At 32.7% G+C, this 26150-nt stretch overlaps 1 protein-coding gene across 4 annotated transcripts; it reads left to right on the forward strand.

Annotated features, from left to right (window-relative positions):
- Positions 1-4029: 4029 nt before the first annotated feature.
- Positions 4030-26060, forward strand: LOC116339376 (phosphatase and actin regulator 4B). 4 transcript variants are annotated; one of them, XM_031765215.1, is made up of 9 exons: positions 4030-4212; positions 8533-8700; positions 15438-15524; positions 18180-18386; positions 22097-22297; positions 22374-22823; positions 23548-23611; positions 25212-25850; positions 25912-26060. In XM_031765215.1, exons 1-9 carry the CDS (start codon positions 4176-4178, stop codon positions 25925-25927), a joined length of 1869 nt encoding a protein of 622 aa, XP_031621075.1. In that variant the 5' UTR covers positions 4030-4175; the 3' UTR covers positions 25928-26060. The 4 variants fall into 4 exon arrangements, with proteins under 4 accessions (XP_031621075.1, XP_031621076.1, XP_031621074.1 ...); XM_031765213.1 differs by lacking the exon at positions 4030-4212 and adding an exon at positions 6768-7268; XM_031765216.1 differs by lacking the exon at positions 8533-8700 and having other exon boundaries at positions 4031-4212.
- Positions 26061-26150: the final 90 nt, after the last annotated feature.

Genomic DNA, 26150 nt, shown 5'->3' on the forward strand with positions numbered 1-26150 from the left:
TAAATCAGCTTTCCCCAACCCCAATTCATCGTTCCCCATCATTTTCATAACTTAAAAAAATGAAATTTCCCAAAAAAATCGATTTAAAGAGGATGTCGTAAAGTGTAGTTGTGCCCCTAGTGTGTAAGGTAAAGTATTGGAATCGGTCGAAAAATTAACACCCTCAAAACACATGTTTTCTGGGTGTTTTAGGAGCCAGGGAACACGAATCTAGCATTTTTTCGATGTCCGAATGTATATGCATGGTACCCTGTACGCTGTACGCTGTACGCTGTACCCTGTACGCAAAAATTTGTTAACACGATAACTTTCAAACAAGAAAAGTAATTCAAAATCTCACTTCACAGGATGATTGGGGATGCCGAGGAATAGAAACCATTAGATTTTGAGCGACTTTGGTCGACAGAGTGAAGTGTCATGTCTGGTGTGATGCCCATGGCCATCCATGGGAAAAATTTAATTTTTCTTCCAAAAGTGATATTTAATGTATACTTAAACACTCAAAAATATGTATTGGGGTGTTTTTGGGTACGAGAAAACCGAATATGACGTTATTTTTGCGATACAAATAACTTTCGACACACTTTTCATACAAAAATTTCAAAAAAATTGAATTTATGTATGAAATCCATGTCTGTATGATATCGTAACTAGCTGAAACTTTGCAGAGGATATTTTTGTCACAAAAAAATACCATTCCGAGAGTTTGAAGACATTTCAACGCATATTATGGGTACCTCCCGAACAAAATTTTGGATTTTTCGCTCAAAAACGAAATTTTGTATGGGAAGTACCCTTAATATGCATTGAAATTTCTTCAAACTTTCAGAATGTTAACTTTTTGTGAAAAAAATAACCTCTGCAAATTTTCACATGATTACGATATCATATAGGCATGGCTGCGATACAAAAATTCCCATTTTTAGTAGTTTTTGTATGAAAAGTGCTTCGAAAATTATTTGTATCGTAAAACTAATGTCAGATTCAGTTTTCTCGTGAATTCTTTGAGTAAAAGATTTGTAATAAATGCATGTTATGGATCACAGTGCGGAAAAGTTCATCTTACGGATGTAAGACATTTTATTTTGTTTCAAATTATAGATAGAAGTGGTCGAGAGTTGAGAAAAAATCTGAATTTTTTTACTTTTAGTGCTCTATACCGAGTCTCCGAGAGTTTCATATAAGGTTGCCATGTAGATGATGAAAACTTGCGAATAATGAAAAAAATAATTAATTTTTTTTTCTTCGATTTACAAATACTATTACATTGTCTGTATCATCTGGTAAAATCAGAATGAAAAAACTCGCATTCCTTATCATCTGAATCAAGATTGACATTCAGTCACTATTCAATAGGTGTTAAATGAGAAGTTTATATGTACGGCTGGTAATAAAAGCGACTTTAAGCAGAAAAAATCTTAAAAGTGTCTCATAATTTGTACAGGATTTACATAAGATGGAGACGGTTTAAAAAAACTTAAAGTCACTTTTATTCTCAGCCGATCATATGAAACTCTCGGAGACTCGCTATAGAGCACTCGAAAAATAAAAAAAATCCATATCCTGATTTGGATGATATGGAATGCTATTTTTTCATTCTGATTTCTTTTGTAGTAAGTATCATTTGGACCCTTTTGAGTGATAGGGGATGATAACTGTATTGACCTTCCAAAGGAAAAGATTTCACTTTCGGATCCGAATTTAAGGTACAAGTGGGAGTTTGAGAAAATCACAATGTATGACATCCATGAGTAAGTTTTCATGAAGACTCCGAATATGTACTGAGTTTGGGGGTGAGGAGGGTTAAGACCCTATTCTGGGCGAATTTTCAATATGTTAGCCAATTTTTGTTTTTTGAACCTGCCCTGTACCACAGAGGTGGAGGGCGGCCTGACCCAAGTTGCCCTTCCTCCTCAAATGCACTCCTTGTGTTGATTAAAATACATTTCTGTGTGCGTGGATGCACAAAAAAAAGATTATGCCGTTAATTGATAAAATCATCAAAAACTGATGATTTTCATGAGAACCGCAATTGATACTGTATATCATATCTATGCAATGATCGAATGAGCTCAAAGGCATGATATAGTCTAGAGATCATGTACATTCATTACCAGCAATAAAAACCCAAGTAACGTTGCTACTTCAAAAAATGTGTGGTTTCATGTGTGCAAAAATACGATAAAAATTATATTTTTTGAAATCGTGGGAACATACTCATTTCGTTGGTTATTGCCGCATTGGAAGGGCACATCCTTGTCGACTACGGAGACACCATAGTTTCAACTTGCTCTTCATAACAATACTACCTTACTTTATAGTTCAGTAATTTTTGGTGTAGGGCGGCGCCACCGTATGTACATAGACATTTACATTTAAACGAACGCCATCTAACGTGTTTGATAATTTTTTTCCCCAAAAAAGTGGCACTATAATCCGTGTTTGCTTCATAATGAGTGATATTATGAAAATACGTGTTCACCGATGATGGTCCAAATCGACATTTTTCGAAAAAAGTCGAAATAAAAAAAACTGGAAGTGAAGGGAAAAAACTGAAAATGCAGAATTACTCCCTAAACAGACTCGCAACTTCCTATACTAGTCATTTCAAATGAGATTTTGTTCACTCAAAATTCGTATCATAGTGTTGCAGTAAATTTTCATTGTTTTGGGTATGAAAATTTCACTGTAATTTTATGTTCATTACTCGATTTTAGGGATATAATATATTTTAACTAACAATACGTTCGATCGTTTTCTAATTCGAGAAAGAAAATTTTCTGAAATCATTAGTGGCACTATATGACCGATTTTTTCAACCGCCAATACAAACTGAAGCGACTTACGGATGCATTTCAGAAACAATGCCGTAAACTGCACGAAAATCACTAAATTTATGAAGAAACACCATCGAAGAAAAGTGCCGACCACCCTACCTATCTTGATTACCAGCTGGATGTATTCGATGAATCATGCGAGGTATTTATTTTTTGCATATTTTTTTCTCTCTCTCGATTTGATTTCATCTTATTGATGTGTGTATGTATGTGTCATTTATTCTTAATTATTACAGATAAGGTACCAAAAACATGTGGTTCTTTTAAAGTTTGATGCATGTGTTGGTGAAGCAAATGACAAAAGTCGATCGTAGACTGTCGGATGCTGAGAAAACAGTGATATTGGTATTTGGTGGTGCAAAATTTGCATCAAACTCCCCAATCAAAGGATATCTACGGTGTCCGCATCGAGCATTGCAACAAACGGCACGTGACTATGTATTCGTTTTGTCAATCAACTAACACAATACATCCCAGAAGTCAATCGGAAGACCGGTAAGACTATTACCAATCAATGAAATTATTATTAATATTATTGATTGTATTTTCTTTTCTTCGTTGTCGAACCAAAAACCAAACGAAACGGACGTCTACGCGCTAGGGGTTTTTATCTCAATCAAAACACTGTGAATATTGCGTATATTTTGCGTATATTCACTGCGAATATTCGCAAAATACGTACATTCAATGCATTATTCGTAAAATATGCATAGTATATGTACCATCGAATAATATATATTCGCGAACAGATAAATTCCCCTAGTCTACGCGAACATTCTCATAATGGGAATCTCATTGCTTCAAACAATGGTACCAAGACGTAGTTGTGGACGATGCTAACAAGTACTTGAAATTATAAGCATATTAATGGCATTCTTTTCTGTTTTCACAGTGATCAACGATCTCAACACTGATACCAAATCTCAAATTTAAGCAATTGTTGTGTTCATTGATTTTGCGCTTAAACTATATACTTGCTATAATGATTTCATTTTCCATTCTGTTCCATTACTTATTGATTAAGTTCCATTTTCCCATCTAGGTAAAAACCAAAGTTGATAATTTCTAACACAGCATTTGCAGCGCCACAGTTTTTATTGACATTTCAAGTAATCACAAGCAATCCCCAGACATTTGAGTAATTTGAATGTTGAAAAGTGTTGAATATAAGTGAAAAACAAACAAAAAACCTGCAGTATAAGTATTTCAAAATGTATAGTATTTGTTGAACGTCAAAAAAAATTATTTCAATATTGTGTTATTAATTTATAAAAATTCATAAAATAAGTTTTCAAATGGAAAAGGGATCCCACACAAACCAATAAATAATTCCAAAATATGGAACAGATAAAACAAGAGTACACAACCACAAAAGGTAAAAAAAATGTGGCTTCAAAAAATACTGATCACAGCTGATAAATTTTAGTTTACCATTACACACTCCTACTTCGCATGACAAATCTTTGGAAATATATAAAAATTATTACTTCAAGTGAATATGTTTGGTAAAAGTTCTTTGATGGTGCCAGTTAAAATATATCCTGATTTACATGTTCATTTTATACATTCTTTTAATTCTTTCTTCTTTTTATCTTGATAAACCATAATTTCCGAATGGAATTCTTTAATCAGTTAACAGTTATATTTAATAAAAAGTATTTAACATCTACTTCGTTGAACTGCAACTGAATATTCAGATACATTTTTTTCTTTTCATTATTTCCTCGTTATTTATTAAATTGTGGTTCATATTCTATCGTTGGAATTTTATACCTATTCTCAATTCAAAATCAATTCATCATTTGGGATATGCTTCTTAAGAAATTCTACACACTACATCTTTCAAAAATGTGTCATAAAATTCCAATTTGTACTTCTTCCATTCTTCATTGCTTTCGTGTCATTTCTATCAAATATTCATGTAATCTAAAGATAGGTATGGTTAATATTGATGGTGAAAATGATTTCTTTCATCGTTTTTTGAAGAATAACATTTGCATTTAATTTCAATAAATAAATCAAACAAATTTATTTCATTCGAATCCATTCAAACTCGACTGTATATTATATATACAATACATATACAACGTCACATTGGAGTGCAATAAATACATTCTTTCAAGCATATTTGAACCTCTATATTATGAAGACGCTCTTGATACTCGTATGTTGCTGTAATACACAATACGTTTGTGATAATATGCACTTTTATACAATTTTGACTTATTTGATTCGATGATGTTTTATATAGCTGTCTCACTCTTTTCGTTCATATTAGATATATGTTATACTGAAACTTGCCTTTTTCATTGCGAATTTTGTTTGTATATGTGCATTCTATACACAAATTCCTTATTGTATGCGTTCAATTCAAACACATACAATATACATGTAAATTATTCGATTACATTGTTTTTGTTGTATATAAATTTCAGTCGAAAAAAGAGTATAATACAAGATGGTTTCTCTTATTTTTAAAATTAAGGCTTCTATGTTTTTTCATTCACTGTATTCAATTGATAGAGGCAAAAAATATTAAATTTAATGTTCGGATTATGTATGTGTTTGGGATAAATGTTATTTAAACAAAATATCTGAAAATATGTTAAACGAATGATGCAGACAAAACGAAAAATCTAGAACCTTATCTTTTGTTATTAAAATTTTTTTAAAAATAAATAAAATATTTATAATAACAACAGTTACATTATTATAAGTGATACTGAAGATTTTTGGTGCTTATATTTCAATTTTCGTGACTAATCTTCACAATATGCATGTGAACATGGAATGATATTAGATTTTCTAAGAAATTCCATATCATTTAATAAATACGATCAAGTTATTTGTTCGAAATTGAGCCCATATAAGCATTGCCACTTTTTAATAACATAAATGAATAATATTTTTCCGAAGATCCTAATTAAACCTTTTAAATTGGAGCTTATTGAACCTTGAATATGAGTTTGTCATGATTATTTGATTATTTTAATTCTTTTATACAATCTGACCGATTCAAAAAAATGATTAAGAAGACAGTAAGATAATATAGAAATATACGTATATCCATCGAGTTTTCCTCTAAGTGTCATAGTGGACGAAAGAAAGAAAGAAAATAAAGGAATATAGTGTGAATCTCATACATAACATTTTTTGACTATACTCCCACTACCCAAAAAACATTTGTTGTGGCAAATTCATCCATTATCGGGCATATGTTGACGGTCAATATTGGGGTCGGATTTGAGTGTAGTTTCAGTCATTTTCAACGTCGCAATGGAAAAAAAAAAAGAGAAAAAATAAACTCAGTTAGTAAGTATGAATTAACATCAATATACTATCGGTTCAGTTCAATAAATGATACTCACCTACGGGTTATTTTATATACCGAACTGCCCGTACTTCGGTCAAGGCCACAAAACTCAAGCCCAGCATAGTAACAAAACGTTACAATAATATTATTTAAAAAGAAATCTTAATGCTACATGTAATTAAAACTGGTCGTCATCGGAAACATCGAGAACATAAACGTAGTCCTCATCGTCACTGGAATCCTCATCGTCAGCTGCTTGATTTTGTACGGCAGCATTTTGATTCTGTGGTCTCAATATTTGCGGATGAATGTCCAATCCCAACACCGTACAAAGACCTAAAAACAAAATCGTAAACAACAAATTGTTAGCCAAAACATTCTTAAACATTTTTAATATATTGGTTCAAATACAGTGGTTTTTGTGTATTTCACTTGATGAATATTGTTTAAGAAAATTGACAATCAATTGTAATTTCTGTCCATTCAAATATTCCAAAAAATGGAAAATGATTTGAAAGTATTCGGATATATAATTAAAATATTATAGGTTCAACTAGTATAAAAGTTATAGAAAATATTGAACAATACTTATTACGACAATAAATATATAAATTATTGAAAGAATACAGATAAAAAAGTGAGCAGTGCGATATGGTAAAAAAATTTCAAAGAAAATTATGATTCCTTTTTATGAGCAGAAAATATATTCTGAATTTTAACAAAAAAAATCAAATGCACAATAGAACTTGTATGTGACAACGAAAAATTTAAAAAATAAATAGCTCAATGCAATGTAGTGATTTTTATTAATTTTGTTGAAAAAAAAATCGCTTTTATTATTGTGATTGAAAATTATATTCGAAAGTCGACTATGTCGATGCAAGATCAGCCTTCGAAGATAATCAACAACACCAGCCCGCAACATGAAAATATATTTTCGGTGCACCGATCAGTTACGATTGTTACACCACAACGATCCAATTCATTGGATTATTTGAATTTTGAGGAAAAACGTCAACTTATAGCCTCTACATTATCACTGTCAGAAATATTGCAATGTGCTCCGGCAGTTGCAGCCGCACATGCAGCCAAAGAAATTGCTGAAAATACAGTAATTGGTAAGATCCCAATAATGTAATAACATGTAAAGTACGCGAGATTTGAAATCTTATTTTCATTTTTGAATTCAAAAATCTTTACTTTTTTGAACGAAAATGCTTTTTCTTATGAACGGTGAATAGAATGTTTTTCCGCATAATGATTTTAAATGTGATTTAAAATATTTTCTTGAAAACTCACTCAAAATTGCCGTTTCTACAAACCATTTTTTTTTTAATTTTAAGTTGAACAGGTCAGAATTAAAGTGAATGAAATTACAATATATTATCTTGTATGAAGTTGTTACAACAACAAATCTACGTAAAAAAATCATGCTGCTCTTTTTTCATCGGGGGATTGAGCTTACTTTAAATCATTCAATTCACTATGAGTATTCTTTTCATCTCTTGAAAAATAATAAGGTATATCTCAAAATTACATATACATTTTACTTACACAAGTTGTGAGATGAATTTGTTGAAAATTTCTTGTTACATTATTTTTACTTTCTAAATTATTATATTTGTGATTCTCGAATCGTGACAAAATATTTGTTAGATGGTTTGGTCTGTCTTTTTTTATTAGGCCGAACATAGTAATTTGCATAAAATTATTAAATTAAATGCATTAGAATTAGTAACCATGAAAATGCTTCTATGATTAAAATGTAATATTTAAATGAGATATATTTTAATTTCAATTCCTACCTTCAGTCAAAAAACAAAAAAACTTGAACTTGGATGGATTTTATTTAAATGTAAGGACCCGATATGAAAATAGCTGTGTGCTTAATAAAATAACTATTTACAATATGTTCATTAGTCAGAATATAAATTGATATTTTCTGCGGTTGAAAAAAAATATTCGACCACTGTTTGTGTTCGACCAAACACGTTTTGTGTCAATTTTTCGAAAAATTTCTTACTAGTTAAATATTTAAATAAAAATTGTTCTGTGTTTAATAAATTTGAGGACACATTTTTACGTCTCAATTGGTAATTTAAGTATCAATATTAATTGAACTTTAGCAATAAAACTCAATGAATGTTTTATATATTGAAATGATCACTTTTCAATGGAAATTTATTCTCAAATTCATTCTTAAACTATTATAATCAAAAGTGATGGTTTTTATCGAATTCGTAATTGAACAGTTTCAAAAACAAAAATTTTTAAATGTTGAAGAAATACACAATTTATCAAAGTAATATTTAAAAAAATAACTCCATATTCTTATAGTGAAACTTTTTATCAACGTTTTAACTTTTTTTTCCTTCTCAATAGCCAAAAAACAACATAATGGCGCTATCATAAGAACAAATAGTCTAGGGTCTTGTGCAAGATCACCACCACTTGAGCGCAAGAGTAAATTTAGTGCTCTCGGCCGATTTTTCAAACCTTGGAAATGGAGACGAAAAAAGAAAAGTGAAAAATTTGAAGAAACTTCAAAATGTTAGTAAGAAATATTTATTTGTTTAGTACTCAATGATTCAATTATCCATAAGATAATACGGAAGTACACGACAGTTAACCAGACTTCATGATAAGAACTAATTTTTCATTGATTTGTTTGTTGATTTTAATGAGGGATACAGAGTGTTGTACGATGACGATTTTTTTTCACACACTCAGTTTTCTTCATCGTATCATTACTGTTGTCAGCCAATTCACTATTGTCATCTAAATCGTCGCTCAATTCCATTGATTCCTCTTCACTGCTTGATGACCACCATACCATGACTGATCTGAATCATCATCATCTTCATCAGAATTAGTTATTGCTATTAGCACTACAAATGTTGCAGTTGTTTACAAACATACATTACACATCACAAGAATAAAAATTGTATTATATATTATAAATTATTTAATAAGCAAATTTAGTACAATTTGAATGACTGAACAAAATGACAAACTGACGAGAAGGATATTCATTGACTGTTGCCCTTTCATCAGTTCAAAGCAAATAATTATGAGTAATGAAAAACGCTTTCATATGGGGGAGGGATTTTAATCAATTACTAACTTGCAATTCATGTATAAACGGATGTAATATTTTTCGGTTTAATAAGGCCGTTAGCCTTAGGGTAATTCGATACAGGGGGTAATTCAAAATATCGATACAGGGGGTAATACCTTAAAAATTTAAATATCTACAACATTCATTCATTCCGTTGTCATATTTAAATTCGCGATGAGTATACACACCTGACGGCAGTCGAGCGTAGACCGTCAATAGTGATTTTTGTATTTTCGGCAAATACCGATCCGGCATTTTCTCCTCACAGAATCTCAACTTTTCTGTGTTTATTTTGATCGGTCAGATTCAAAGGAAACTGTTTTCTGTTGCTAATGTAGCCTACTTTTATTTGGTAATGAGTGTTTTGGATCGAAAGTGAAATATATGCTTGGTGGCAAATCGATACAGTTTAGTCGGGGCAATAACTGCACCGATCAGCGTTTCTTCGCCTTGGTGGTTTATTTAATATATTTTAAATAAACACAAAATAATTATTTTCTTATCTAGTAGTTTTGAAAGAGATTAATAATGTTCTCAGTATTTTTTTCTATTCAATTCTATCTATTTTGCTTTAAATATTTTTCAATATTTTGAACCCAGAAATCGGTTTAAATCACAACGGAATAATTTCTGGGTTTTAAACCGGATAAGACTTAAATTTGAGACTTTCAATGAATTCTGTATTTAAACGTTCAACTTATGGGTGTATGCATTAATTTCCGGACTCAGACATCAGATGTCACCACTGGCTTGTAGTAGATCAATGACATATACGTCATTTGAATGGCCCATTCAAATACTGTCAAAATCAGTAAAAAGTGTTTCATTTGTTTGTGCGAATCATATTTTTTTTCAACCATGGAAAATTTTGAAAATTGGAGAAAGCAACAGCTTTTGCGGAAAGTTTTGTTAAGCCACTTTTTTGCAAAGAAAACTTCAGCTGAAAGTCATCGTTTGCTTGGGAAATTGTATGGCAAACATTCTTTATCACGTAAACAATGTTTCGATTGGTTTCAACCCTTCGAAAGTGGTGATTTTGATGTGCGTGACAAAGAACGACAAGGTCAGCCAAAAAAGTTTGAAGATGCGGAGTTGCAAGCATTACTCGATGAAAATGCATGTCAAACGCAAAAAGAACTTGCATTTGAATTAAATACTGACCAAGCAACCATTTGCAGACGTTTGCATGCAATGGGAAAGATTCGGCAGTTAGGAAAATGGGTACCACATCAACTGACTGAAAATCAACTCAAAGCACGAATCACAGCATGCAGAAAACATCTCAAAGAACACAAAAAACATAGTTTTTTGAGTCGAATTGTCACGGGCGAAGAAAAGTGGGTCTATTACGACAACCCCAAGCGTAAAGGAGCGTATGTTGATCCAGGCCAACCAGGCCATTGCAAGAAGGTCATGCTGTGCATTTGGTGGGATCAAAAAGGTGTCGTGTATTCTATGGGTGAGATCCAAAAGAACGTATGTTTTTTTTCGCTTTAAATTTTGGAAAAGGAATGTATGTAATTTGCCAATTCTGTCTTACTAAAAGGAAAGTATGTTTTGCACCAAAAAAAATTTGTAAAAGGGAAGTATGTTTTCCGGCTTAATCAGTTGCTGATAAAGGAACGCATGTTTCGCACCAAATAAATTTTGCAAAAGGAAAGTAAGTGATTCTGAATCAGTTGTTAAAAAAGGGATGCATGTTTAACGATGATTTTTCTGGAACTGGGCTTCGATGGATCTTCAGGATCATCAGAACACTCCCAGTTCTGGAAGTGGGTTTTGCTGGATCCTCAGGATGGACCAGACTATGGTTTTACAATGCTCTGGCCCATCCTGAGGGTCCACTTCCAGAACTGGGAGCGGTTCTGATGATCCTGAGGATCCACCAAAGCCCACTTCCAGAACAAAGACACTTACGTTCTTTTATCCAAACCAACAAAACTGAAACATGCATTCCTTTTCCAATAACTGATTCAGCCGAAATACATACTCTCTTTTTTCAAAATTTACTTGGCGCAAAACATACATTCGTTTATTGCGACAAAGTCGAACACACTTGCGTTCTTTTAGATCTCACCAATAGTATTATGAGCTGCTAAAACCAGGTGAAACGGTTACGGCCCAACGCTACCGCATGCAATTAATCAAAATGGAGCATGCATTGAAGATTAAACGGCCACGGATAGCGTCTAAACAAGACAAAGTTGTGTTTCACGATGATAATGCCAGGCCACATCGAGCAGACATCGTTAAAAAAAGTACAAGACTTCGGTTGGGATCGGCTTGATCAACCCGCGTACTCTCCAGACCTTGCTCCTTCTGATTACCACTTGTTTCGATCGATGTAAATGGGTTTGTCCGAGATATCGTTTCGAAATCCTGAAGGAGTGCGAAAATGGATCGATGAATGGATAGCCTCAAAAGATGAGGAATTCTTTCGACGCGGAATCGACAAGCCACCACGAAGATGGGCGGAAGTCATAGCTAACGATGGGCAATACATTGGTTAATGTACTCATTCTTATTGTTATTAAATAAGTACAAAACACTTCGTTCGAAGTTCTCACTGTGACGCAATACTGTAAATCTGGAAATGTTCTGATATAAATTTTCAGTGACGCGTTCGTTCATATACGCATACAAAATGTTAATATTGCGTCGCCTCAAAAATTCTAACCCAAAGTGATAGACATGTCTAATCTAGTGTCTAATACTTAAAACAGAAAATATACGAAAATCTGAACACGCTTAACAGCACAATCATAGCTGTCCACGAACGTTCGTTCGTTCGTTCGTAGAATAATTTTTTGGTCTTTTTGTTCGTTCGTTCGTTCGTAGAATTGTATTGCGTTCGTTCGTTCGTTCGTAGAAACTGAAATGTTCGGATTGTTCGTTGAATTCCTCTGGTCCGAATTTTGTAAAATCAGTTGTCAAAGTGAACAAAAAAAGTAAAAACCTAGTACATTACAGTGGATTACTAAGATATTAAAAGGTGGCCGCTTAATAATAATAATAATATTTATTCACCGCCAAAACTGGCTGAATCTTTTGAGTTTGTACATAATTTTTATACATTTGTTTGGTGGGAAAAAGGTATGAATCAATGATACACATTTGGTATACATCTGATCACCGTTAAAAACCACATCTTTTAATAAAGATTTCTAATAACTAATTAGCTACTTCTTACAGTAATAGCTAAATAGTTAATAGTAAACTGTTCAAATTACCGTCAAACAGCAAAAAACACTTATAAATACTGAACATTTTCAAATTGCACGCGGTTACAATGAGTCAGAAAATAATTAATAAATAAATAATTAAATAAATAATTGGATAAATAAATAATTTACATCTTTACAAAAATCACAATGTATCACATTAGATCGTTAAAGAAAACAGTGTTATAGTTAGACACCAATGACAAGTTAGAAAAATGGTCATCGCTTAAGGCTAAAAGTCGAGTTTTGAAAGTTGATCGTTTTGATTGCGTTGAAAATAGTTCGTGGACCTTATTTGACATTTTGCACATTTGGTTGATTGGTACTGATGGATTGATTTTGAAGCTCTTGTCATTGATTTTGAAGTACTCCACACATCTTAAGTTACGTCCATTTTGATTGCGGGCAATTTCAGTCTTCAGTGATGGGCAGTGAACGTTATTTTGCATCAAGTCGAATATGAATAGAATTGATGCGTTGATACGGCGCCTTTGGAGTGATTGCATGTTTAGTTTGCCTAGGCGAGTGCTGTACGATGAAATCCTGTAGTCATTTGAAATATTTGGATACTCCTTGAGAGCAAACATTGAGAATTGACGCAGGCACGATTCGATTTTGTTCTTGTGTATATCATGGTACGGGAGCCATACCAAAGTTCAAACTTTTCCCAATTTTCACCAAATAAAACAATGATGGTTTTTAAAAATGTGCATATCGGCTCAAAATTGAGTGCGCTTTCGATCTATGAGGAAAAAATCAAAGCAAGACATACATTTTTTCGAGATAAATGACGATTAACTTCGATTTTCATTGATTTTTCCCATTTTTTGAGGTCTAGTCATTCTGATATAACCTTTTCCGATGAATTTTTTTTCAAAATTTCTTTATTGCTTCATCAAGAAGACCTTAATGACTTTTCAATAAGCTAAGAATGACGTGATTCTGTTAAAAAAACACCCCGTATACCTGTGATCAAAAATGGCCAAAAATTGAAAATTTGCTGAAAAAAAAATTTCAACTTCGGAGTACTTTTTTAAAAAAACGAATTTTCCCAGATATTACACATACGCCAAATCATCACATATTTGGTCCCTAACAAACCCCTAGTTTTTTGATTTTTTTCATAGACAATTTTTTTTTAAAATTTGGATTACGTAAAAAAATTCATGGTCATTTTTCGCCGAAAATGTCACATATCACGCCACCTGGTGGACATTTTTGAAATTTTTTCCATTCTGACTTCGGATCCGGAAAGGTGAGTCTTTTACCTTTCCAACGACGTATAAATCATTGTTGTACCTTACAGATGGCCAGAAAAATGTCCGATTGATGGAAAACTCAAAAACGGCCTCCCAAAAATGTACGACCCCAGACCAAAATCACTTACGCAACGAATTTTTTGAAACTGAGAAATTATTTTGCTCAGTTTTCAGTCTACTTTCGAAAAAAAATAATTTCACACAATTTAAAAGAAACTACGAACAGACATACAAACTCCTCAACCGGCCAATTTCGAGGTTTTTGGCCATTTTTGGCCATTTTTGGCCAATTGACCATATCTCGGCCATTTTTCAACCGATCATGATTATCTTTTTTTTTAACATTATTTACGCCGTAGCGGTGCAGTGGAGGGCGCGTAATGGAACTACGTGCCCATCACATTTACAGAACTTTTGGCAACACTGTTCGTAGTGTTTTGACATTTCATGAAATATGACATTAATGTTCGTTCATTTGAACCGTGTTTGAGTTTTTGAAATAAAGTGATGAAATTCTAATTTATTATTGTGAGTTTGATATATATTTTATTATTATGATAAAATAACAGTGAAAAAAATGTGTGAAAACATATTTCATGAAATGTCAAAACACTAATAACAGTGTTGCCAAAAGTACTGTAAATGTGATGGCGCCACCAGTACTAAAATACTACACTGCGCTAGGACGATTTACGCACTCCCTAGATTCCGAATATGGCCAAAAAAAATTCAAAAAAATCATTTCGGTGGTCAAAAATCGAAAAAAATGAATTTTCAGCGATTTTTTCAAAATGCCACCTGGCGGCCAAATTGTGAAATTTTTTATTTTTTTTTTGCGGATTCTTAATTTGGTGCCCAAGCACTACTAAAATATGCAAAAAACCCTTTCCAAAAGTCAGCGGTATCGATTTTCATTTCTTTAACGTATACTCTGAAAACCTAAAGGTGGGCTATTCACAACAAAAGTAGCTGTCATTGTATTTCACCAAAAATTTGGTGTGATTTTGATACGAAAAAATATTGTGAACGCACCACTGAACAATACATATACAAACTAATTTCGAGGTTAAGTTCAATCTGTGGTTCATTCACAATATTTTTTCGTATTAAAATCACACCAAATTTTTGGTGAAATACAATGACAGCTACTTTTGTTGTGAATAGCCCACCTTTAGGTTTTCAGAGTATATAGAGTGACGCAAAATATACATATTTCATATGTATGTGGCTATTGCGTCACTTGGGGGACTGCCGTCCCCCGTGATAAAGTTTGTTTTTCACCAAAAAAATCCGGAAAATAATGCATACACCCAATATCATCTTACGCATTTCTCTCACAGTTCATTTATATAAAAAACTGGAAATATCTTTAAGTCAATTTTTCTCGCTTTACCGATAATAATATCGTAAAAACAATAAAGATGCCAGGTATGTCACCCCCATGTTGGCCCAACTTCTAGATCATATTGGGCCAGGTTGGATCCACCTCCTCCTCCGGATTCACCTCAAACCATGGACATCTATTATAGTTATGATATTTTCGTTTCTATATATACTTCTACTTACTATTCTTGTGTGAATGCTTCATTCGTATGACTGCAGTTTACATATTTCGCTATTTACTTATTCAAGAGTATTTACAAAATGTGTGCGAAATTATAGATTTTGTCATTTTTTCTAACATTATAGCACTTGAGCGAAAAATATCAATACGTGCCAACCGAGAAGTGTTGATTCAGAAGGGAATTTTACTTCCAGAAAGTCCTGTTAATTTAGGTAGGTTTATAAAAATATGAAAACTATTAGTAAAGTAAAATAGTAGATCGTTATACATCAATGTGAAGAGCATTTTAAAAATAAAACTTATCAACTAGCTATATATAGCATCAATTCCAAAATAAAATCGAAATTATCTATCGATTTAACTTGAATTTCAGCGTTAGGTCAATCAAATGAAAATTAAATTAATATAACGGCCAACTACAAAAACTGATACAAATAAACGAAAATCACGTTATGTTGTCAAATAAAATATTATTGTAAGTGAATGCATTCCATTGGAAACTACGCACATAATCTTCGATCCAGTTTTTTTTTTTATTTATTCACCGTCTGATCACAGACTGAATTTATCACAAAATTTGTACAATATCGTTCACAATGAAACACCACCCGATCGTATACCCAGCCACCAGCCTTCTCGACTTCGGAGTAGTAGATATCGACTGTGTTCACTGTTTTAATTTCTATATAATACATAAAAATTAAAAGTTAAATTTTTCACCGATCAAATATCGAATTTTCCAATTTGACAATATTGTTTCTAAAGATGTGTCTTGATGCCGATTCTAAAAATGTTTCTCTTATCAAGTTAAAGTTCCTACAAGCTACGTAAAACGGCTGATTATGTGCATAATCCGATGAAAATGCCCTAACTCTAATCAGTTCTGTACTTCTTAAATTTCTTTGGTTTTCGTCATATTGCAGTCTTGTATATACAATTTTATTTCTAAGTGAACTCGACACTATTTTACCCAAAAGGAGATCATAAATTAAATATACAGAGGCATTTATACGCCGTCTCCAAAGCGGTTGTATATTTAAAACATCACATCTAAATTGATACGGTGGTAGCACAAAATTTTAATCTCTTTGATAAATAAATCTCAATGCCCATATCACAAAATCTTTCTGGATTGATTCTATTCTATTGGAATCGATACGGTGATATGGTTGCCATACAATACTCGCATACTCTAATTTTGATCTGACTAGTGCACAATATAATATTTTAGCAGATTCAATTGTAAACTTATTCTTTAATGTGCGTTTGATGAAACCAATTGCCCCATGTGCACTGGCTGTAATTGCTTCGATGTGATTGACAAATGTTAGCTTCGTGTCGAATACAACTCCCAGATCCTTGTGTAAATTGATCCGTTCAAATGTATGTTGGCCGTTGTTGATCGAATAATCGTAGTTAACTATGTTTCCGCTTTTCGAATATGTCATAACGAAACACTTCTTCAGGTTCAAATGTAAGCTATTTTTAGTACACCAGTCGCTCAATTGATTAATGGCATTCTGAAAAATTATGGCATCAATGGGCGATTGTATGGTGCGGATCAATTTTAAATCATCTGCAAATAATAAAACAAGTGCATTTGACACGATTTCGACAATGTCGTTAATAAAAACAATGAAAAGACAAGGTCCCAAAATACTTCCCGCTGGTACTCCAGAAGATACAGTGAAAGTTCGTGACTTTCGTTCACCGATTCCAACAAACTGTGTCCTATCTGTCATATATCCATGGAACCATTTGACAAGCCGTCGGCCGAATCCAAATCTCACCAGCTTCTGCAACAATTTAATATGGTTTACACGATCGAAAGCCTTTTCGAAATCAGTATATAGCACATCCGTTTGACATTTTTTGATCATAGAATCGATCGTGAAGTTCACCATCTGCAACAAATTTGTCGATGTTGATCTATTTTTCACAAATCCATGTTGATTGTGGCAGATTTTCGAATTAACAAATGTGCTGATTTTGTTATACACAACAAGTTCGAAAAGTTTGGCTATTGTCGGTATTATAACTACTGGCCTGTAGTTCGACGCGTTGCTCTTTTTACCAGACTTGTATATTGGCACAATTCTTGAATTTTTCAATGTTGCCGGAACACATCCTTGATGTAGTGATTTACAGAATAAGGCTGTTAATGGTTTCGACAATGTGTGCGCGCAATTTTTCAACAGTTTCGGTGATATACCATCCGGGCCGGCTCCTTTATTCACGTTGACCGATTGCAATGCCTCCAACACTTCGACTTCAGATATGTCAATGTCAAATGATACGTCTTCGCATTCACCTAACAATTGATCCAAATTGATAATGTCGCTTCGTGTGTACTGATTTTCGAAAAAATCAGCAAATAATTCGGCTTTCGATGTGTCAGTGTCCGCAATTTCATTGTTGTATTCAACAATAGCCGGAATATCGCTTCTTTTTCTTCTGTCGTTCACAAATCTCCAAAAATGTTTTGGATTTGCTCTGATTTGCGATTGTATACGGCTGATATACGACTTGAAAAGCTGGCCCTGCAATTGCAGGAACGAATCGGTGATGGCATTGTATTCGTCAAAGTTGCCAGATTCCCTTGCACGTTTGTATGCCTTTCTTCTGACATTTTTCAGGTGCTTCAATGGTTTTGTGTACCACGGTGGATCAGTGCTTTTTTGTACGGTGATTTTCGGAACAAAATAATCGATCGCTTCGTGTAGAACATGTCCAAAAACTTGGAATGCATTCTCGAGGTCATCTATTCGATTCATTCCTGCCAAAGTGTCATTCGCATCGAAGAATGCATTCATTGCATAAATAAAAAAAAAAAATATTAAAACGTTATAAATTTGTTTTTGTGCTAGCCAATGGTTCAAATAATACAACCCATACATCCGCATCATCAACAATTAATGTGCCTTCATCTCAGTCGGTGCAGCATCAAATCGGTCAAAATAACAATAGCCTAGTTCCACACTCTCAATCAGCATATGAAATTGGGCAATCATTGACCCATCAACAGGCACTACACCAGCAACTGCAACAACGTTTTGCCAATGTCAACTGTACAGGTAAGTTTACAAGACACATTTACCTCTTATTAGTGCTAGAATATTTCAAAATAAGAGTATGTCTCTGGGTGATTGCGTAAATATCGAAAGAGGAGTAGATCACATCACATTAAAAAAATTATAAAGGAGAGTATTTTGAAATATTTTGTTTGAATTAAAAGAGAGAAAGTTTTCGCAAAAAGAGAGTTAGTAATTAACAACAATAATAATAATAATAATAATAATAATAATAATAATAATAATAATAATAACTGCACCGAACAGCGTTCCTTCGCCTTGGTGGTAATATAATACAATTTGATTTTTATCAAGCATTTTTGAGAGAAAATATAAAAAATTATTGTTTCTTTCCTTTCATGTAAATAATAATACAAATTTCATAAATCAATTTTCCAACTGCTCAAAATTTCTACTTTCCATAACAAATATCTTTTATTTATCTGTTTTGCTTTAAATAATTCTCTATTCTCAGTTTTACTGTTGATAAATTTACTTCTAAATCAATTAAATTTTTATCACTGTTTTGCAATTTTTTGATATAAAATTCGTTGAATGTTCTAAGCATATAATTTATTGGCTCATATTTTGTGTAATCAGTTCTCCTAATTGGTAGATCAAATAGTGGTGTTGCTCTGGTATCATGTGCTGGATCGTAATATTTCATACTGTTTGAAACATAAGTTGACTTTAAATCTCCGTGAATAATTTTGAAAATAAAAGACACTTGCGCCTCTTGCGTCTCTCCTCAAGAGTAATCATCTGCAGAAATAGTAGCCTGTTTTCGTATTTTGGCAGTCTAAAATCGTTCCAGGCCATTCTCCTCAGAGCATATATTAAAAATTGTTTTTGTATTGACTCAATAATAATAATAACTGCACCGAACAGCGTTCCTTCGCCTTGGTGGTTTATTCAAAATAATTTAAATAAATACAATATAATTAAATTCTTGCATCAAGCAGTTTTGAATGAGATTAATAATAATTATTATAAAAAGATTCCATTCATGTTTACAATACATCTATTTTCTTTCAAATATTTCTCAATTTACTTCTAAATCAATTAAAGTAGTATCACTGTTTGGTATTTTTTTCGTATAATAATCATTGAATGTAGTAAGCATGTAATTAATTAGTTCATACTTCGTGTAATCGCTTCTTCTAATCGGTATATCAAAAGCGGTATTATGCGCTGAATCATAATAATTTAAACTGTTTGCTATACGAGTTGACTTCATATCTCCATTAATAATTTTGAAGATGAAAGACACTTGCGCCATCTTGCGTCTGTCCTCCAGCGTAATCATTTGTAGAAACAGCAGTCTATGCTCATATTTTGGAAGTCTATAGCCATCCCAGTTCATTCTCCTTAGGGCATAAAGTAAAAATTGTTTTTGTATTGACTCTATTCTTTTGCACATATTGTCGTAGTGTGGATTCCATATTTCCGATCCATATTCGATGATTGGTAATACAAATGATCGGCTGAAAATAAAAGTGACTTTAAGTTTTTTTAAACCGTCTCCATCTTATGTAAATCCTATACAAATTATGAGACACTTTTAAGATTTTTTCTGCTTAAAGTCTCTTTTATTACCAGCCGTACAAATGTAAAATAAAGGCGTTTAATTGTCCATGGATCGACGAAATCCTTGCTGTAGAACTTTAACCAAGCCAGTCTTGATTTGGCTTTAGCCGTGACATGCTCAATGTGTGATTTGAAATTCATTTGCACATCAAGCAACACTCCCAAGTCCCTTATTATAAAGACTTGAAGATTAATGCAGTCATCTGTTGAGGTGATACATTTTGAAATTTTTGTATCATCAGCGAATGAAAGTATGGTAGAATTTGTCACGAAGAAAGGTAGATCAATTACAAACATTATGAACAAAATAGCGCCAATGGGATATCCTTGACCTGTCCCAGAAGTAACTTCGATTGGGTTAGATTTGATATCTGCAATCTTTACAATTTTTCTGCGACCAGACAAGTAAGATTTGATCCATTTCAACAGCTGCTCATTCAATCCCATGATTTCAAGTTTTTGAATAAGTAAATTTAAGTTATCCGAGTCAAAGGCCTTGGCTATGTCCAAATAGATGGCGTCTGTTTGATGTCTTCTTCTCATGTTAATAATCGTTTTTGAAGTAAATTCTACTAAATCGTTGACCTGTTCTTGATGAAACCATGCTGACTTTCGTGTACTATGTTCTTCAAATATAGATTGAGATGGCCTGTGACGATCGAATCTAGAATTTTTGACGTAATGCACTGTAAAGCAACAACGCAATAACTTTGAACGTTGTTTCTATCGCCGTTCTTGTAAATTGGTCTGACAAAGTACGTTCTCCATATCTGCGGTACAGTGGCAGTTTCAAGTGATTCCTTTAACAGTGTTGATATTGGCTCCTGTAATGAATTCAAACAATGCTTGATGAATTTCATCAGGACCACAGACAAGATCATCTGGCAGCATACTTATATATTGACCTACAAGCTCCTCGGTTATTTCGCTCATTGATATTTTAGAACAAATATTACGTATTTTTTCTATTTCCGAGCTGTCGTATCGCAGATCACCTTCTAAAGAACTGTAAGCGGTGCCAAAGTGTTTTGGAAAAAAACTAGCAATTGTTAATTGATCGCTTGCTTTTTCATTCAAATGTATGTTCTCGATATGTATGTATTGTTTCAGTTGTCTTTATGATTGGCTCTTTATATCGTATACTAATAGCATTATGATGCTTTTCAAAATTCAACAAATGAAAGTCACCTATGAAGCTTTGAAGCAACTCAACATCATTTGTCCAGATTAAATCAAGCATACGACCATGTTGGTTGTAGTTCTTGTTAATCTGGTGAAGTCCCAGTTCATAGCAAGTATCCAGCACTATCTTCTCTTTTTCGCTGGCTGCATTGATAGCAATTGCAATGTCTGGGTCCTCATTTTCATCAACAAACCAAATCAATTTCGAATGATAAAAGTCTCCGGACACAATCAAAACATGATTTGTATTCAATTTCGATGCGACTTCTTTCAAGGCATACATGTTGTTTTCATACACCTTGAGTGTTGAATCAGGTCGAATATATAATTCAACCAAAAAGATGTTCTTTTTCATGCCGGCTACCTTTACCCAAATTTGTTCAGCTCCGAAATGGTCACCCGTTCCGATGCAAACTGACTTCAGTTTGTTGTGCTCCACCTCCGTGCTGTGAGTGATGAACGATCACATCTAAAGACCTCGTACATTGGTGGAAAAACGTTGACAGAATTGATTGCATCACTTAAATGAGTTTCACGTAGCATGTAATAAATCGACGAATGTTGAACCATTATCTCAGCTGCAAACTCCGATATTTTTGTTCTTAAACCATTCACATTTTGTGAATGGATAATTATCTGCGTAGAGTATTTTTCATGCGCAGATAAGTTTGTGCTGAGATTAATTGGTGCTGCCAGTTGCGAGCTGGCGGCTGGTGTCTATTAGTATGGCCTTTTTTCCTATACATTTGAATTGTTTTTCTTTTTAAATATTATTTTCATACACTTATTTCGATAATATCTCGGAAAAGTTTACTTACAATTAAATTAATTATATTAAACCAAAAATTCACCGAAATAAAGAATGAGTGACAAAAAAATTGAAACATAAAATATCTGATATCGATTTTGTTACAAAAATTAATTTTGAATTTACTTATTTCCAGAAATGAGAAAGGACAAGACTGATGTTTTAAATAATTGTGGAAATGAAAGCAATGTTTTAATTACAAACAATGAACAATTATGTAAAGGAGCAATTTTATCATCACTGAGTGGAGGAGCGAGTCAGCATTTATCAACTCCAAAACTAGAACGTCCAACGTCTCTTGGTGGTGGTTCAAATAAAATATCTCGTAGAAATTATAGTAAGTATTTTATACTATTTGATTAAAATGAAGTACTATATATATATATTATTTTTTGTTCTCTCCATAATAATAGTTGAAAAGAACTGCCAGTCAGGAAAAGAGCACATTTCAGCTGGCAACTCCGATCATCAAATCCATCATCAATTACAGAGCCATATTGTTCTATCTGAGTTACCAGAGCCACCCATACCATTGTCAGAAATTGGACCCATTCCGCCTCCACCTATGTTTTCCACACCAAGTCCGACAATATTGGCTAGTCGACACCATACTATAAAATCCCATAATTCAAATTTATCCCATAATACAAATATGAGTCTTTTGCATCCACCACAAATGGATTATAATGAATACGACTATGAAGAAGAAGAGGATTCAAATTTGTATAGATATCCAGATGACGCAGATTCAGAGGAGGAATTCATGATGCAACAAAATTTAAATACTTTGCGAGTTGAAGAGATTCCTGTCATGGAGCCAATGTTGAATGCTGTTCCAAAAAAATCTGCATTAAAAAAAAAAAGTAGATACTATTTCATTGCTTAAGAATTGCTATCTATAATTTCGATAATTCTAAATATAAATCTAAATATTCAAAGCTTTTAAGAATGTTGGAAAGTAGAAATGAAAATTAATTTTAATTTTAAAACAATTAGCAAATGATCTGGAGTTGCGATAACAAACAGAGTGCAAAAAAATTGAGATTTGGTATTGATAGCAAAAAGCGTAGAAATCTTGGTAGAAATGATGATGAGCGAGTAACAAATAAATCGCCGTTGACATCATTACAATAATCAAATAACAATATTGTTGCATAGAAGGCAAAATTTTCGAAGGCATTTTCTGTGCTATATCGGCTGTGTTTAACACAACGCCGATCCGATTTAAACATTTAAATACATATGAGTGAGTTCAACACAGTGCAACAAATGCAACGTTGATGAACATAGAATGAGTGAGCGAGACATGCGAATGTCACATTCGGGTGTGCATTGCGTTTACCAAATTGTTCATTTGTGATTGACAAACACCTTACACACAAATACAATGATGCTGTGTATGTGTGCCAGTCTGACCCATTATTTTTCTTCTAGATTTTTTCTTCCAGAATCGCGATCAACTACCAAATCTCAAATTTATGTATGTTGTTGAACATTTGTGGTCTATATGTTGTTCTTAAACATATGAATTCACTTTCTTTTGCGATTAATAATCCCCAATATTCCTTTTTTTTATGTTGTCCTTAGGTAGTGGAGATATATCAAACAGGCCATTAGTTGTTCGTCAAGACAATAATTCTAGTTCCATTGGGTGAGTTTTGAATATTTAGTACGTATTAGGATTTAAGCATAAAACTGAATGAGCATACCTTGAGTATATTCACATTTGACTTTTTTTGAATTTAGTAAATAAATGAAGAGTCTTATACGAGTAAGACGAACATTTTCGTACGGTGGTACATGCGTATTTAATTAAGACAGTTCAAAATAATATTTTATCGGTTTCTCAATCTGAATCATAAGAATTATTTTGAAACACTTTCCATACAAAAATAACAAAAAATGCTGATTTTTGTATTGCATACATACCTGCATGATATTGTAATGACATGAAAATTAACACTATTCCATGTAGAAAACACGATTATTCCCGAAATTATGGTCTATGTATGGTTGCAGTAACTTAAATCACCCTGAATTCTTATGAATGTTATTTCCTTATCAAAATAAATAATCACACCAAGTTTAAAGAAACTTCAATCAAAAATTAGCCTGTTCAAAGTTTCACATCATTACGGTACCACAAAAATGAATTTTTTTGTGGATTTTTGTATGAAAAGTCTGTGAAAAATTGATTGCATCTTAAAACTAACATCAGATTCGCGTTTCTCGTGCCAAAAAACCCCCCACTTCACATTCTTTCAGCGTTCAAATTGAAAGAATATCATTTTAATCAATTTTTCACAGATTTTTCGGACAACAATTCACAAAAAAATATTTTTGTATGGGAGCCATACCTTTGCGTAATGACGTGAAACTTTGCACATGTTGTTTTTTCCACAGAAAAATTACATTTCGAGAGTTTAAAGAAATTTCAATGCATATTAGGAATCCCATACAAAATTTTCGTTTATGAGCCAAAAAAAAGTTACATATTTTTGATTGAAATTTCTTTAAACTTGGTGAGTTTATTTATATTGATAAGAAAATAATATTCACAAGTTTCTACGGCGATTTAAGTTACTGCAACCAAACATAGAGCATATTTTCAGTTTATTCCCAAAATGTCGGTTCCATGCGGAAAAGTCAGCTATTTTGATTTTAATTCATTTGGATTTTTTTTTATTATTACAGTGTAGTGTAGTATTAATAAAATAAACATACTTTTTGACTGATGATATTCGCTACCATACCAAAAGTTGAAAATTCGACAAAATGTTTACAAGAGCACACACAATATGATAAATAAAAATTGATATGCAGGTGTGAACATACTAGAGTTAAGCTACTAAATATATAATTTTATGATCGTTTTTGCATATGCCAGGTGAAATTTACAATTGAAATGAAATAATCTTTGAATTTTTAGAATTGAAAATTATTCAAAACACATTTCAATGATAATGAAAAGGTTGAAAATACATTGGACTTTTTAACTCTTCTATTGAGAAATGATTAAGAAGTTAAAACAAAAAACAAATATTATATGGTTGATGGAAATTATTTAATTTATATTATATTCATTTATTTATTTTGAATAAATCACCAAGGCGAAAGAACACTGTTAGGTGCAGTTATTATTAGTATTGATTTAAGTCTACACTTGTGAAAACTAAATTAAAAAAATCATTCAATTTGTGAATTTGTTTTCTTTATATTCATCATGATTTTATTTTTTTCAATTTCAATAGAAACCGCCCTGTTCGCTTTGGCTTGGGAGTATCGAACAATTTAGAGAATAAAGAAAATTCTCATCCTTTTGTAATTCGCGAAGGTACAAGTACTGATAGTGATCACAGTGATGGACCAATATTGTTTCGCGATGATACTCCTATGAGTGATAAACCCACAACTAAACTAGCACGAAAAGAAAGCCTTTCATTGAAGTTGTCACTGCGACCAAACATGGAGGAATTGATTAATAGAAATATTTTACATATGCAAAGTGAGAATGAAAGACAAGAATCAAAAGAGGCAATTGGTGCAAAATTGATAAGACGACTATCAATGAGACCTACCCCGGAAGAATTAATCGAGCGCAATATTTTAAAAAGTCAATCCCCAGCTGAAGAAAAGAAACAAAAGGAGGAAAAGAAAAGATTTCTTCTACGAAAACTTAGTTTCAGACCAACCGTGGATGAGCTCAAAGAGAAAAAAATAATTCGATTCAACGATTATATTGAGGTGACTCAAGCACATGATTACGATCGACGTGCGGATAAACCATGGACAAGATTAACCCCAAAAGATAAAGCAGCCATTCGAAAGGAGTTGAATGAATTTAAAAGCTCGGAAATGGCTGTACATGAGGGAAGCCGTCATTTAACAAGGTAAACCGAACCATTTTTCGATTTTGTGGAAAAATTATCATTAATCCAATATTTTTTTCAGATTCCATAGGCCGTGACTCGTTTTTATCTGGCTCTAAGCAGATAAGCCGTGACGATCAAATACTTGTGATTATGTTACGTAAACTATCAAAATTAATTGCATCGTGTGCAACTGCGTTAATGTCTCTAAAAGACATCACATAATTCAAATTCCACATTACTTCATATGGAAAAAGTGAAATGTGAAATGTCAAATGTGATATATCATTTTATATGTCACTTTTTATTTTCAATTTTTTT

This window comes from Contarinia nasturtii, unplaced genomic scaffold, assembly GCF_009176525.2.
Source record: "Contarinia nasturtii isolate CC-2019 unplaced genomic scaffold, AAFC_CNas_1.1 Cnas_scaffold_530, whole genome shotgun sequence".
NCBI lineage: Eukaryota > Metazoa > Arthropoda > Insecta > Diptera > Cecidomyiidae > Contarinia > Contarinia nasturtii.

Coding starts and splice junctions, on each gene's coding strand:
- LOC116339376 (XM_031765213.1), top strand. CDS start 7,022: ATGTCGATGCAAGATCAGCCTTCGAAGATAATCAACAACACCAGCCCG. Junction 8,701..15,437: donor ATTTGAAGAAACTTCAAAAT/GTTAGTAAGAAA, acceptor CTAACATTATAG/CACTTGAGCGAAAAATATCA. Junction 18,387..22,096: donor TGCCAATGTCAACTGTACAG/GTAAGTTTACAA, acceptor ACTTATTTCCAG/AAATGAGAAAGGACAAGACT.